The 15,825-nt window shown below is 36.7% G+C and overlaps 2 protein-coding genes across 3 annotated transcripts in view; both read right to left on the bottom strand.

The window, feature by feature from the left end:
• Positions 1–345: 345 nt before the first annotated feature.
• Positions 346–12,798, bottom strand: LOC103140881 (solute carrier family 45 member 4-like). The gene is made up of 13 exons (XM_007556236.2): positions 12,637–12,798; positions 10,112–10,859; positions 7,590–7,778; positions 7,310–7,495; positions 6,264–6,925; positions 5,908–6,057; positions 5,526–5,774; positions 4,851–4,970; positions 4,611–4,710; positions 4,374–4,454; positions 3,812–3,942; positions 3,107–3,175; positions 346–3,000 (listed from the first exon to the last, which is right to left on the bottom strand). Exons 2-13 carry the CDS (start codon positions 10,350–10,352, stop codon positions 2,827–2,829), a joined length of 2,352 nt encoding a protein of 783 aa, XP_007556298.2. The 5' UTR covers positions 10,353–10,859; positions 12,637–12,798; the 3' UTR covers positions 346–2,826.
• Positions 12,799–14,462: 1,664 nt separating this feature from the next.
• The window catches only part of gpr20 (G protein-coupled receptor 20), a 7,415-nt gene continuing 6,052 nt past the window's right edge, over positions 14,463–15,825 (bottom strand). For both annotated transcript variants that reach the window (XM_007556255.2, XM_016673408.1), the window contains 2 exons: positions 15,249–15,374; positions 14,463–15,085 (listed from right to left, as the gene is read on the bottom strand). In XM_007556255.2, the coding sequence (XP_007556317.1) occupies positions 14,900–15,085; positions 15,249–15,374 (312 nt within the window). In that variant the 3' untranslated portion in view covers positions 14,463–14,899. The remainder of the gene's footprint in view (positions 15,086–15,248; positions 15,375–15,825) is intronic.

Raw genomic sequence — 15,825 nt, 5'->3', positions numbered from 1 at the left:
AACCAGTTTTTGGTCTAAAAGTTTAGTCCAGGAAGTTAGAAACTTTGATGGACAACATTTGGACTATAATAACCAATGCATTTGTCAAGATTTTGGTTCAAAAGATTGATGTTTTAGATGTTCTCTAAACAACACATTATCAAAAATGTGCAGGTAAAAAACAGGGTCGTGAAAAGTGTGGTCAGAATTAGACTAGTTCCTCATTTATGGCTACAAAAAATTACTAAGTTTCTCTGCGACTGGCTAAGGGACGTTTAGCCACTTGTTTGAGTTTGCATGCATAATTTTGACCTGACAAGACGAAAGAAAATCCACTACAAATCAAAGGTTTTGCATCCAATTCTTGAATTTAAAACTAAGTTCAATCATTTGCACTATAAAAATTTGAAATAAAAACAAAAACAAAAATATATGACATTCATGCACAGAACATAAGTCTGAAAACCTTAAACCACACGCCACCATGTAGCTAATATAATTGCTTCCAATTGATAAAAATTGGTACAGCTTTCACTTATGGAGTCAGACATGTTGACTGTGCCATAAGAGACATTTCTTGGAAATTGTAAAATATTTTTGTCCCATATTTTTCCCTGTCTCCGATTCTTATGTAACAGAAGCTGAAGAATTAACTGGACCACTGCTGGATTCATTTGTGATGACACATGTTGCCCATTTATCTCCAATTAACAGGACAATTTACAAAAATTCTGTACATCAGCACACAGAACCAAAAATCAGTCTCAGAGAACACACAATGTGTTAATTTGTTAAAGAAAAAAAAAAAGAAAAAAAAATACAAACCATCTCAAAAATAATTGCAATATACAATGCAAGTAGTTTCGCACTAATATGGGAGTTCTAAGATAATATGAAAACAATCTTTGGAAAAATCGATAATTGAACTAAACTAAAGGCAAAAACATTGTTCCGTTTGCTCAGATTAAAGAAAATTTATATCCAAGTTTGTATTCGTTATTGGTAAGCTACTAATTTTTTATTTTTGACAAAGGTATGATATAACCCAAGTAGAAAAAAAGTGTTTTTAAATTGTTCATTACTATTAGTTTTAAGCCTGTTGTGGGGGGAAAAAAGCATTTGAAAACATACGTCACTTGTTTGAAATTACAAAAAATGTCCTCCAAGTTTTATCATTGCATTTCTGATATTTCCTTTAAAATGCTGACACTGCCTGAAAACAAGACAAAGATGATGTGGTTGGGGAGCACAGTAAATCCCTTCAACAGAAGATGACAGAAAAACAGAAAACCCATAAGACAGAAAATCAGGTCTGATGTTTCTCCTGAGCTGAGCAATCACAATACTTTAAATTTTGCAAATGAGCCATGCAAAGTCATCCTCACTTTCATTCAACACGGATGATTGGGAATAATGCACCACGTGGTGTTACGGTATAAATGACAAAAACACTATGTCAGGCTTTAAAAATCTGCTTTCTGAATTCACAACACATTTAATGACGTTCTGCTGTAGCTCCACAACTATTAAATGCACTTTGGGAGCTTAGCCTGCCCCAAATACCAAACATGCTTTCTGTATTATCGTGCATTTCTTTTTTTAACTTTCTTTCTCATTATTCTGGAGCAATGTATTCCCCGGTGTAGCTCTCTAACAGAAGACAGATTTACAGTGACCAGTTGATCTCATGAGCATGCACAACAGGGTAAAGGTCAGTTTGCTTTCAAGGAAATGCACAAAGATACGACTACAATAAATCCTACTCGTCCCCAATTCTCCTCTTCCATCCTGCTCATCTTCAAGGATACGGTTTACAGATTTGAAATAAACATTAAAAATTTGCTTCTCTATCCAAACTGTTCAAAATAGCCCAGCAGTCACAATTTTTTATTTTTTTTAACAAAACACCCTGAGAGATAAACTTCTAATCATCAGAAATTAGATTTTAAAAAAATGAAAATAACTCTCTGGAGGCTCAAATATATTGCTAAAATGAACCACTATGGACACATTTATTAACTATAGACTTATTAAAAAAAATCCTATGTTTGATTGTATAACACCTATTCAACTAGAACAAACTCAAGAGGTTTATACCTTTTGACATTTTTTGGCTTTTGTAAAATGGCAGTGAAATGTCCGTGAAGTCCACCAAAAAGTGGAACAAATATATACATCTGTATTTAATCTGAAAATATGCAGGTTTGCACCTAGTTTCCCTTCTACAGCATTATGATTGCCCATTTGGCAGTTTAGAAGCAGCAGCAGAGTAAAATGTGACATATTGGTGATAGTTGGCACCATCCGCGTGGCAGCACTGTTAAAAAAAAAAAAAATTCAAAGTGCTTTGTGCTTCCAGTAGCCTGAACTAAATAAATTTCAACAGTTGGACCAGAAGCTCGAGCTTGGTCTTTGCTGTTGTGACTTACCGGCTAAACATTATTTTTCTTAGTGTTGAGGTAGCAACTCCACAAACAGAGCAGCACAAGCAGGCATTGTTTTTATATGATTTCCTCCACTTCATATTTAGATTACAATAGTAATCCAAATCTACCCATCCTACATTTTTACTAGATGGAATATCATCTGTCAGTTATGTTTTCCCTTTTTGTGTTTCTTTGCTGCTCCACATGGCACAGCCCATCACATATGCACACCAGCAAAGTTTGGTACAATTTACACATGATGCAGTTTTTGGTTGTTCAGTCAATCCATCATGGCAGTTCTTGTCTACCCTTAGGCAACAGTGTCTTCTCTTGTCTGATCTGTGAGGTTAAGCAGAGATAGTCTCTAGTCATTGGTCCTTTTAATATTCTGATCCTCCTCTCCAGGTATAGCATCAGAGTCCTAATAATCCACAGAGCTACCGGGCTCTGGGTCAGGATAAATTACTAGGAAACAAGCAGTGAGGAATCCAAGGAAGGAGCCCCCGGAGGCAACAACTGGAATGACACGTACACTATCAACAGCCTCAACTACAGATCCAAGAGCTGATGCAACCAAAATTTGACTGATGTAAACCTGGAAAAAAAATAAAAATACAACATCACAGGTTAAGAATTATGAGGGGCAAAATCTTTATTTTAAATTCTGATCATTTTTAAGTGAAAGCAAAAATTGTACTTGCCTGGCAGGTTAGTATAGCGCAGTCTATACCAAAGCCTCTTCGAGTATTGGCTGGACTATGGTTAATGTACTGAAAAAGAACAAAAGAAAAGGGTCAACATTTATCTAAAGTCCATACATTGGCTCCCTGCATGTCAGAGAATATACTTTAAAGTACTTTTATAGCTTACTGAATGGTTTAGTACCAAGATACATTAAAGATCTGTTTTCATTGTACCAATCTACAAGACCATTTGGGTCTTATGATTCAAGTCTACTCTATAACCCCAGAATCAAAACCAAACTTGAAAGCAGCATTCAGCATTTATGTTCCACTATATTGAAACAATCTTCCACAAAACTGCTGAAACACTGAGTTCCTTTAAATCAAGTGATAAAATCAAATTGTTTAGAGTTGCTTTCCATTAAAAACAGGGAGTCTGTCTTTAACCTCTCACAGCAGCATAATGCCTTGCTTGTTGTTTTATTTTCTTTTGTAAAATTTGAATTGCTATATTGCTGATGTGTGCCATAGAAAAAAATTGTCTTGCTAATTTTTAAAGAAAAATTTTGTTTTATTTTAAAACAAAAGTAAATCCTAGAAAAGCTTAGCGCTAAAGAAATTTAGACATTTATGTATAATAAAAACACTTAGTTTTTAGATTGAATAATGCTTTTTAAAATGTAGAATCAAAACAATGTGTGGTGAACTTATTTCTGATCTTACTTCTTTGATTTCATGGTACTGTCCAAGTAAAGCGTAGGGACAGTATGAGATACTCATGGAGATGATTCCCATGGTACTGATCATCACCATGGAAACGTAAACATTAGGGAATATTGCCATAATTGCAGTTCCTAGAGAAAGAAAAAAACACAATGTAACAAAAATGTCAGTTTCTAATAATAATAATGCATTACAACAAAATTTAGGAAGACAAACAGGTTTAACACAAAATAAGTGAGAATGTCAACATGATTATTTTATGTGTCCCATTCTCTTTGAGAAACTATTAGATCATTCAATCATCAAAAATCATGTCAACCCCGACCCAATCAATGTCTGGTTCCAACTCAACAGTGGAATCTGATAATGGTTATGTTAAGTAACTGTTACCAATAAGTGCAACAATTTATCTGTAATTGTTGCAGCAATCTTGACATAATGTTGTATTTAATAAAAGTGGTTGCTCTATAGTCCCACTCAGAACTTTAGCAAAAACTGAAGGATTTTGAATGAACACAAATACAAGTCTGAAGCATCACATGAAACTACGCTGCAGACTTACCTATTGAGAAACCCAAAGTTCCCACAACATAGATGACCCTAATGCTCAGATCAAAATTATCCAAAGACTTCTGAAGAATGGCTGGAACAGGGGAGAAGTTTTTGGTCATTAGTCATCACATTAACGGAACAAAAAAGGGAAGCTTAACTGTATTATCTGCAACTTCCTTTTGTGTAATTTGGTAGCTTGCTCAGTGCCAAGTACTTTCAAGATGAAAAAACAGGGTTGGTGTTTTACCAGAGCAAACAGCAGCAGTTGCAGCATAGACCACCAACCCCCAGCACCCCATCTGTACTCCTCTGTGATAATCTTGTAGCTCTGTGGAATTGCCTGGTGCCTGATGAAAGCAGAACACAGGCTTTAAGGCAAGACAAAGAGACTGGACAGCTTGAATGGAACATAAATGAATAGTAGTCCACTACATGATGCGCAATTTCAATTTTCTATTTAAAAGAACAAAAAGATGTATGCATTTACCTTAGGGTTTCCACGAAAAATGACCTGACCCATGAAGTCAGTGTAAAACACGGCTTCAGCTATAATGGAGAACCATGTAAGGAGGTGACATACACACAGTCTCCAGAGCTGCTTTGGCATCTGCAGAACAGGGAAATAAAAAGAGTGACAATTAGCCTAAAGCTTAAATCAGTTTTTACATTTTGTGAGCTCAAATTTTCTGTGTTCTTGTGATTTTCATGACAGTTTTTAAAGATTTAAAAACAAAACTTTTGTGTAAATAAATTAAAAGCATTACTGATGGTCGGGCTTTAAATTCTGAACCTGTATAAATCAGAGATAATGGAACGGAAAGTCAAATAGATGGCGGAAAGCTAGTGATTAAACACATCAAAGAATTTACAAATGCAAGAATAGATGAATGAATGAGCGATCAGAGGGAGGACATGGGGAAGAAAAGATATAACTTGTAGAGTTTCAGAAAGGGAATAAAGTATGGAATTACTAAAAACCTAGTGCGCTCTCATTTCCTTTCCAGACTTTGAGCATACTAATCTCATTCCATACTTTTCCAGACCCCTTTTAAACACTGACTTCTTCACAAGACAGGTTCCATTAATGTACAACCACAAGTTTCCCTCAAATTTTGTATAGGTAACCCTGTACTAAAGTACAACAGTACAAAGTTTAGTTCACCTTGAACATGGATAGCCAAAGAAGCTTCACAGTTGTACCCCTATCCATTTCCCCAACACTGCTGGAGCCTTCAGATGAAAGGCTACTTGCAGACAGCTGCCTCTTTCTTCTGTGCACAGGTCCCCGGATGCCTCGCAGATCAGTCAGACTACGGGAGGTGGTGATTGGCCGAGGACCCGTGAGTCTTGTGCGTCTCAGTCTGTAGCGTTGTAATGCCACTCGACCATAGTATGAAAATGTAAAGGAGGGCTGAAGATGAAGAAAGAGCCGGTGTCAATCATGATTAACCCAAAGGGAAATTAGATATTGTAATAACTGTCATTACATAAGAATAAATTAAATTCCTTAAATAAAATGGAAAAAATAAATAAAATAAGTCTACCTGTCTGTAGAAGGTTGCTGGATGTTGGCGTGATGAGACAGAAGCGTTGCCAGTGCGGGTCCCTGGTTTGGTGGAGGTGTGGCCTTTACCTGTATTCAAGGCTTGAGAGGAAGGCAAACCAGCACTGGTGCCATTACCAGTTAGCTCATGCTAAAAGAAGAGAGAGACGCAGAGGTACCAATTAAAAATCCAAACAAATGTCACAGGTTTCTACACTTTGCAAGCACTGAAGTTTTCTGACTAGGCAGGGTCGTACATACTAAAGTTAAGTGAATACAGACAATTTACAAGACTAGCTACGTTCTCAAACTGATTTTATGTCAAAAGAAATTTGTATTCAAAGTGGATCATCTCACCCATCGTACGTGTGAATTCTCTGAGGCAGAACTGGCCTGAGGAACAGAAAGCTGGCCATTTTTTGGGTCCTTCATTTGAGGCACATCTGTATTTGTAGGTTCTACAAACACTCCCCCATTAGTGTGAGAGGTGGGGTCAATAGTAGATGATGACTCCATACCGGTGTCTGATGGCTTAAAGGCATTGTCCAGATCTTCTGGTAATAAAGGCACTTCAGGTAAGAACATCTGCCTGTCTAGGTGAAGGTCAGAGTCTAACTCGATTGTAGCATCTGGCATGGCAAGGACTGAATCACTTTTACTCCGAACTCTGTCCACAGCTAGGAAATCCATTTCTGCTTCCTCGGGATGCGTTTCTTTCTCCTCTTGGCAAGAGGCTGGTGCAAAAGCATCTTCCTCTGCAATTGCAACGAGACAAGGTCGTGTGCAGCCAGGCAGTTTTACTGACAACTGACTGGTGGACTCATCATCTTCATCTTTCAGTTGGTTAGCTGAAGCAAAAGTCCTCTCAGGGATACTGAGCATATGCAGTGTTACAGAAATAATAAAGATAACCCCAGCAAACAGGAAGAGGACCTGCTCCTGTGACTTAAATGCTCTACCCAGAGCAGTACCGGTCCAGTCAAGGCCTCCCAACATGTAGCCAACTGCTCCGCCAAGTCCTGGAAAAACCAGAAAAAGCACAGTAGAGATTCCTGAAATAAAAACGTGACTTAAATTCACACTCAGTCAGTTTGGGTTGCAAAAAGCAAGAGCAGTTTGGGTTGCTCTTTCTTAAAACCGTTTATAAAAAGGCAAGTTTAGGCAGTTTGACAGTTTCACAAACTATGTGCTATTTTTCCCTTCAATTTCCAGAAACATGAAATGTTTTGTTTAAAAAAAGAAAAAAAAAGTACTATAAATAGTAGTAGTACTTGAAGTTAATCTGACTATAAAACAGACAAATTCTCTATAGCAAGTGTTTATGCATTTTTTATGTAATTTTAAAAGTTCACCAATAATACAAAAATAAATAAATAAATGTAAACATGTGAGGAATGTCTTACCAGCAGACAGGCCATGTATATTCAGAGCCATGTCTTGCTCATCAGCATCAGCAACATCAAGAAGGTAAGCCCTGATTGGTCCCTCGGAGGCATCAGCGCAGAAGTCTAGCACCACAACACCAACAACAGTAAGAACGATACCAATTGGCTGCCGCTTGGAGTTTGGGCTGTCACCGATAGAAAGGCCTGAAACAAAAAAACAAAATGTATACAAAGTGGATTAACCTGTAAGAACTGTAATCCTAGCAGATGTGTGACATCATCTGAGACTCTGTCTTACCAATCAATGATCCGTTTAAAAATAGTGCAACACCAATTAGCACTCCTGTGCAAAGAGCCAGAATGAATGGTCTCCTACGGCCCCATCGCAAAGTGCAGCGGTCACTGGCTGAGCCAATCAGCGGGGTGAACAGAAGACCCAGTATGGGACTGAGAAACCAGGTTAAACTGTAATACTGCTCAGGAAGACCTAGAAAACACAAAGTGAATAAAACAGTTCAGATTATGCCCAAAATAAGATTTTACAGTAGAAACATAAGGCTTACATTTTATCCTTTGGAAAGATCTAATGTGAACCAGGAGACATATGCTCAACATCTTTAGACACTTCAAAGTGTTAAAGAGTTACATTTAGATTCTGTATTTTGCTTCAGTCTGTAATATCACAATATTACTGGAATGAAGTGTTTCATTTTTACAACTATGCCCATTTCCTGAAATTACTGCCTTTGGAAGGAAGTTATGAAAAATACATTTGGTACAGATGGTCTATTATTTGAATTTGGAAAACAAGCAATATAACAATATATAAAAAATATTTACAACACTGAAAGAAAACTAGGGGTGCACCGCTTTATCGGTGTCGATTTCCTTAATTTTAGGAGATCGGTGATTGGCCGATTTAGATATGAAGCCGATCTTATCCACCGAGCTTATCTTGCTTGGCAAATGTGTAAGAATCAAACACTGTCCTCTTTTGGTCTCCGGTGAGAAAGGTTTGACTGACAGACCTTTCAGTCAAACCTAACGGGACATAATGTGCAGACCAAGTTATGTCTGCACGTTTATTTTATCTTATAAAGAAAAAAAATATAAAATAGAATGAAACAAACTAAAGAAATAAAAGTTAAAATAAATTATTATTCCCAAGTGACATGCAAATTTTATATTTTCTGTTCGAAAAAGAGCTGGTAGAAGATACAATATCTTATAATCACTTGCCCCTTTCATTTTTATCAATTTATAATCAATTAACTGTCAAAACACCAAAACGAGACAACTTGTTTCCACTTCGCATGATATTTAAAGATGTACAATTATTTAAAACACTATTTATATCATGAATAGCATTTAGACTTTATAACAGTCCTCTTATAGAACATATTTTGCAATAAGGTCCTTCTTAAACAGTTTAAGTTGGTTTGTAGTTGTACTTTTTTATAACTCATCATTCAATCCATTCCAGATTGAATGAAGAGTTGTGAAAACTTTACAGCCCTGCTTATTGAAAAGATGATTATTTCTGAAAACTAACAAACGACAGCAAAGGGGAACATTCAGGTTGCTTAATACAAAAAGAAAAAAGAAATGTTCAAAATATGGTTATTCTAACACACTGATTTTTAAAATTAACAATAGTGACCCCACTGTTGCCAACCCAACAACTCTCTTGCTATATTGAGCAACATTTCAGACAAAACAAATTGGTATCGGCAGGCTAAGCTTTTTAAAAGATCAGTAATCGGCAATCGGCCGGAACACTGCAATCGATGCACCCCTGAAGACCTTTCTTTGTACAATGTGTATACTATACTTATTCACAAAAGAAAGAAACATTTTTGGCAGCTTTAGATGTACCATTTTAAATAAAAAAAAGTCTATTTGTAAATATATACAAATAAGCAGATCTTATTTTAAGCAGATCTCTGTCAGAGTGACCTATAAGTCTATCAGTCAACCAATCTGAACATTGAACTATACAAATGTAAAAGGTTAATCTGACAATACCAACAGAGGAAAAAAAGTACCCCAACCAAATGCCTTAAAAAAAGCACAAAAACACAGTAAATAAAGTTTAATACACCAGAAAGAGTAGAACATGGTGAACCTGAAATGTGCTGTGTTACACATTCTTGGCATACCTGGGCAGGGGAAACTGCCTTTGTTTCATTTCTGCTACGCTGGCAAAGTTGACATCTAACACCATGCTAAAGCCCCTCACTGGGTACTACTGTTACATAACAGAGGTGCAGCTTGGGAGACAGACGGAAACATCCAGTCTAACCCAATGACAACAAACTACATGATGTTTTTCCAGTATCTCCTGAGAACTGTTAATCATGGAGACTTACGTAAAACTCAAAGCATTCAAACCCAACCCTTCCAACAAAGAAAACGAACAAACACCATCATCATGGCCAAGTGTGGGCCAGATTGGTTTAATGTCCTGACAATGTTTGAGGAATTTAGTCACAATTATGTCGCTGAAGTACCTCCAAAGAAAGAGAGATAGCTGTAACTTTTGTCAACATAAGTTTAGAATAATCGCACCGACATTATAGTGAAGCAGCTGTACTGAGCCACTTAAGCAGAGTGAGTCTAATAACTTTACCCACTGCAAGACTGGACTTGTAGGACAACACAGAAAAGTACCATGTGTGCTTTGCATCCGTCATACCAGTTCAGTGGAGCACAGGTTCTACGGATAAATTAAAAATTTTCCTTCTCAACTTCATAATACATCCTCACTTAAGTAACAGGGCAAGACAGGAATGTGACTTTAAGAAAGACAGTATTGCTTACCTATCTGTAGAAGAACTGGTGTCACCAGGGCGGTTTCCATGGCGTAGCAAAACTCTCGTCCAAACATCACAGCAGCATGCATGACCCAGCGATATCGGGGAATCTGAACTGCTTTTCCCTCCTCCTCTTCATCCTCACTTTTATCATCTTTCATGACTCTGTTAGGCTTTCTGTCGTCAGGAAGGTCCAGGACCTTATGCTCCTCAGGTTCTCCTCCCATTTCAATTTGGTCTGACTTCATTTAAACTGTTTGTGGTTAGTTTCTTTCACAACTTCCTTCAAATCCCAAGACAACTCCACTCATTTAGTTTCATCCAAAATAAATTTTAAATGATAATACTAAAAATACACATGTCCATAGCCCTACTCTTGCTGAGTTATTGAGTGGGAATAGTTTATTTTTCTAAAAAAAATACACGTGTAGCATTAAGAAATATTGAGTTAAAAGAAATGAATCATCATTGTAATGGGGTAAATAGGCCATGAATAGTGATTAGACATTTAGCGATTACACTGATATAAAATCAGAAAAGATGGTTCTTAAGCCCAACTGCAAAGTGATGGAGAGCCTAACGGTCATTTGCAACAACAACAACAAAAAAAAAGTAGTAATAATAATAATAAAAAAAAACTTGGAAAGAAGTTGTATTCTTATTATTTCCAGTTATTTTGCTTGTAGAAAACCAGGTAAAGAATTGAAGGGTCTCCAACTTTGTGCAGATCCAGCTGGACAGGAAATAGCAGAAATCTGGAAAAAAACAAAAGTCAGTTGAACCAGTAACAAGGGTTAACGTGTAACACAGAAGATAATCTGTAAACACATTGTTTTTACATTATAGTAGGTGATTGCTGACCTTTTAAAGGCAGGTCCTTGCAAAAACATTCGTATTTCTGAACATATTCACGTTTTTTCCTTTACCAATTATAATTTTCATTGTATTTTAGTGGATTTCTTTGTGATGTACCAACACAACGTTGCACATCACTGAAGCAAAAGAAAAATGTTTTTACAATGAAACATTTGAGAAATGTGGCATGCATGGTTTTTCTAATTTGATGCCCTAAATGAAATCCTGCAAGATCACTTCCAGAAGTCACACAGTTAGTAAACATAGTCATGATTTTATTCTCACAAATACAGCCATTTCCCTATATGCAAAAGTGTCATAGCAAATCAGAGCTGCAAACCCCATTGAGGACAACATCCCTACAGTTTCTTCAGGAGGAACACAGGAGCTAATAGGAAGATGGATGAAACTAGATACAGGGCAAGACAGAGAAATCTTGTTAAAGGCTGCATAAAACTTGAAACCGTGGGGGAGGTTCACCTTTCATCAGAACAATGATGCTAACCATACAACCAAAGATGATTTACATATATTCGTGTTAGAATAACCCAGCGAGTCAAAATCAAAATCCAATTCAAAATCTGTGGCAAGACTTCCTTCTAATCCGACTGCTCTTAAGTTGTCTTGTACAGAAGAACAACCAAAAAACTCTAATTTATGACTACCAAAGCTAACGGAGAAGGAAATACATTTAAGTGTGTAGTTGCAAAATGTGGTAATGTTCGAAGGGTATGAATACTTTTGCAAGTCACAGTCCCAGAAAGCATCAGTGTGCTCCAAGTATTTTTGTACTTTTGGCTTCCATAATCGGAAACAAGAACTCCTCTGAGGTTTAGAAAAATGTAGCCCTGCTCTAAAATAGATGACATAAAATATGATGCAAATCAGTTTTGGGAAAGAACTGGATATAGCCAAAAGTTCAAGCTTTTTTCCCATGCATAAACTTGAGACTATATAATGTAACCGCAAACAATAGGCGTCAAACCATAAAACTGACATCTGAAGCACAAGATTAAGAAACAAAAACCACATTACAACACTGTCCGTTGCGCAAGTGTTCACTGTTTAAATTGACAGATTTATCTCAATGCTATAACGTACCTTTAAGGGCAGCGCGGTTTAGCTTTGAGGATAGTGATAATAAAGCATTTATATTCTTTAATCATTCCCTTTCACTGTGTGTCAATGTTTAAACTTTTCCACTACAGATGTGCGACATTCCAATAGTTATTTTGCTGCGTGTAGAAACGAAACTCGAAACTCCGTAAATATAAGATACACATATCAGAGAGAGCTTGTTCAGATAAAAAGGAAAAAGAAAACTGTCTAAACGTTTCCTTTTAAAAGGAATGTACTAGTTAGGGGGAGCGCTTGATAAACTTGTCATAACTTGTTTTGCTGAGGGAAAAAAGCCTTAGTAAACTTTACTTGTCCCTCCTGCCTCTCACCCTAAGTACACACGACGAGTTTATAGAGGTTTCCTTTTTACTGTTTTCTGTGTTTACTTGAAAACAGGTAGAAACACCTCTCCGTAGGGACGCTGACGTTAACCCTACCTTGGCTTGCTAACGTTACCTTGGCGAGCTAAGCTGGCTAAAATATATCTCGACTGCAAACGTTTAACGACTTAACACCAAAAGACTCTTTCCTGTGAAACCACAAAAAGACAGAACATACCTGGGAATTTCTTCTTTTGGTCACCTTAGAACTATTGCAGCATTTTGAATTTCTTTCCGCAAATGTGCCCATAAAAACGTCAAAATGGGGCTAGCGTTAGGGCTAAGCTTCTCCAGCTAATTCAGTGACTATCTGATACACGCGCTCCACTCATCTATTTTATTGGTTTCCACAGTAACAAAGAGGGGGTGTGGACAACGGTGTTGACCGTGACGTCAAGAAATTATAAATAAGCAAACTATTACATTACTTAAGATATGTTTAAATGTTTGAGTTGCTCATTTATGACAAAATATGTTTGAGTTTGACCATGTAAAAGTATACCGATATGGAGAGGAGTCTATTTTGAGCAATGCTTTTATTTTTGTCAATTTTTTTTCTTGCAGAAATTTAGTTTAACAAGTTCCTCAGTTGCAAAAATGTGACCCTGTCAACATACTTTATTTCGTCAATATTTTTGTATCCATTCTGTTACCTTTGCCGCAGGTTGAGGAAAGACACTCACACATCCCTCTTCCCCAGCAATAATTTCCAGGTTCAAATATATTGAAATTAGATCGAAGATTATTTAAATCTACTGCAGATTTAAATTATCTGCAGTAGATTTTTGGGGTGCACATTCATGACACAAAGGTGCTCTACTCTGTAAGTAGCTGTTTAAGCTACTTAGAGATCCCTGGTTATAAGATCTCCTTATAACCAGGCTCCACTCTGGTTATAATGAGTGGATGCTCAACAACAAAATTCTGAACATCATTACACCACACACACCACTGAAATGTTGATAAAAGGCAGGTTAGATCCATGCATTCATGATGTGTATTTCAAATTCTGACCCTACCATCTGAATGTTGCAGCTGCAATCAAGACTCATCTGTCCAGGCAATACTTTTGCAATCTAGTTTTATCTGATTTTGCTGAGCCTGTGTGAATTTCAAACTCAGTTTCCTGTTCTTAACTGACATTTGTGATGCCTGGTGTGGTCTTCTGCTGCTGTAGCCCTTCTGCTTCGGTTTGATGTGTTGAGATGGTATTTCATATAAAAATGTAGATTGAAATGTATGGTTCTCATCTGACTTCTGATGTCATCAAGGTATTTTCATCCACACATCTGAAGCACACTGTATAGCACACTGTACATTTTCTCTTTTTTGGATCTTTCTCCAGCAGATCAGCAGTTTTTTAAGTACTCAGACCAAGTCATCTGGCACCAACTACCATGTCACATTCAGTCACTTAATTGCCTCTTGCCCATAATCTGATGTTCTATTTGAACATCAGCTTGTCGTCTTCACGTCTAGATAGTTAAGTACATTGAGTTTCTGCCATGTGCTTGACTGAGTTGCTATTTGTGTTAATATGAAATTGAACTGGTGTAACTTAGACATTGGCAAATAATATGATTAAAACAGCACACATTATTAATATGTTTAAATAATCTGCTAAATTTAATTCTTTTATGAAACCATACAAAATGTCTTTTGGATTTTTGTATGGAGCAATAATCCTTTACTGTAAGAAGTCATTCTAAGGACTCTAAAAAAATAATGATCAGTACATAAAAGAGTGCAACTTATCTTGATGGCTTTCATCACCATTTTCACAAGAGCAGTTTTTCATGTCATTTTGACTATTTCTAAAACCAGTTGCATAACAGATGTCAATTTAATCACATAATTTGTTACAGATGTACTAAATTTATTGCTAAACTGTTAATCTTATTCAAGATTGGGGGACATTTTCATAGTACAGTTACTATCTAAATAGCTATGTAAGTGCAAGAGTAGGGATTTTTAAAAATAAAAAACTTACTTTGGAAGCATTGGTAAAAGCATTAGCCTACCAGGCAAATACTTTTTTTTTAAATGCAATGATGTCAATACATTTCATTATATCTGAAGAAGCTTCAATGAGACTTCATTGTGTATCCTTTAAGCAATGATACAAAGGTCCTTTATTAGTCTTCTGAGAAGCAACATCACCAGATGAAAACTGAGAGAGATGACGTTGGCTCTGCATGATGATAGTTGGTCGCAAACAAAATCCTTCTCTTGTCATTGCCCATAATTGGTCACACCCACCTATATTTCTTTTTGCTGTAGAGCTCATACTAAAAACTTATATCTTGACTATAAGTCCTGAGCTGAAGATTCATGGTCATTACAAGGGAAAGCATTTTTCTTTTTTTGTTAATGAACCAATGTTTTAAGAAACTATTCATCTCTGTCAAATATAAAACCAAGCACCTCTTGCTGGCACAGTTTCATGGAGTATGTTTGTTATCCAAAATGTCTCTCAGTCGTATGCTGGGAATCCTGGTCATCATGATCCTGTTATTGGTGATGGCGCTAACTGTCCGCCCAGAGGCCTTGGAGCTGTGCTGCATACTGACAATGTCACCACTGGTCTGCTCTGGCTCGGCACGACGGAAAATATGTTTCATTGTAGCCTGTGGACAGAAATAGTGGTAAATATTTTAGTGACGAACAAAGTGAATGACTGACCGATGGGTAAACAAATCACGATTTGAAGAAAGGATAGACGTGTGGCAGAGAGCACAGTTTTCAAGGTGGATATGGTAATGAGAAAGAGTGGCTAGACAGGAGACTCACCTTAAAATTATTTGTTACAAAGCAGTAGACAACTGGATCCATACAGCTGTTCAAGCTACTTAGAGTGACGGTTAAGTGGTACACAATCACTTGATGGGGCATGTCAGGGTAGAAATACAATAAAACCTACAATAAAAAAAAGACAAATCCAGTCAGCTCTGGTCACAAGCCGTCATATTTTAAGCACAGGCAACCTGTTGCAGATGCAGAGACATTATTGTTGCCAACTTTAAGATTCCAACGTATTTATAACCCCATATATTGCCACTATTTCACATTTAATTTAAAGATACATACTGTTTGTCCATATTATAGTGGTTGTGTAAGTAGTGTTGAGTCCAGGTGTCCGTAGAGATACAGATTTTGGTAACCCTTTGTTTGAAGGGGGCTGAATAATACTGTGATGACACTTTCATAAACATGACATAACACCTGTCATGAACATCAATAAATCTTCATAAATATTTATGACTGTTGTCATAAAGCGTCATTCGATAAATTATGACACTTTTAATACAAAGTTGACATTATTCAAAATGTCTTTGTTATGACAACTTGACATGAACCAAGAAATCAT

The sequence above is a fragment of the Poecilia formosa genome, unplaced genomic scaffold (assembly GCF_000485575.1).
Source record: "Poecilia formosa unplaced genomic scaffold, Poecilia_formosa-5.1.2 Scaffold77, whole genome shotgun sequence".
In the NCBI taxonomy this organism is placed as follows: Eukaryota; Metazoa; Chordata; class Actinopteri; order Cyprinodontiformes; family Poeciliidae; genus Poecilia; species Poecilia formosa.
This window is presented reverse-complemented; position numbering and strand designations above follow the sequence as displayed.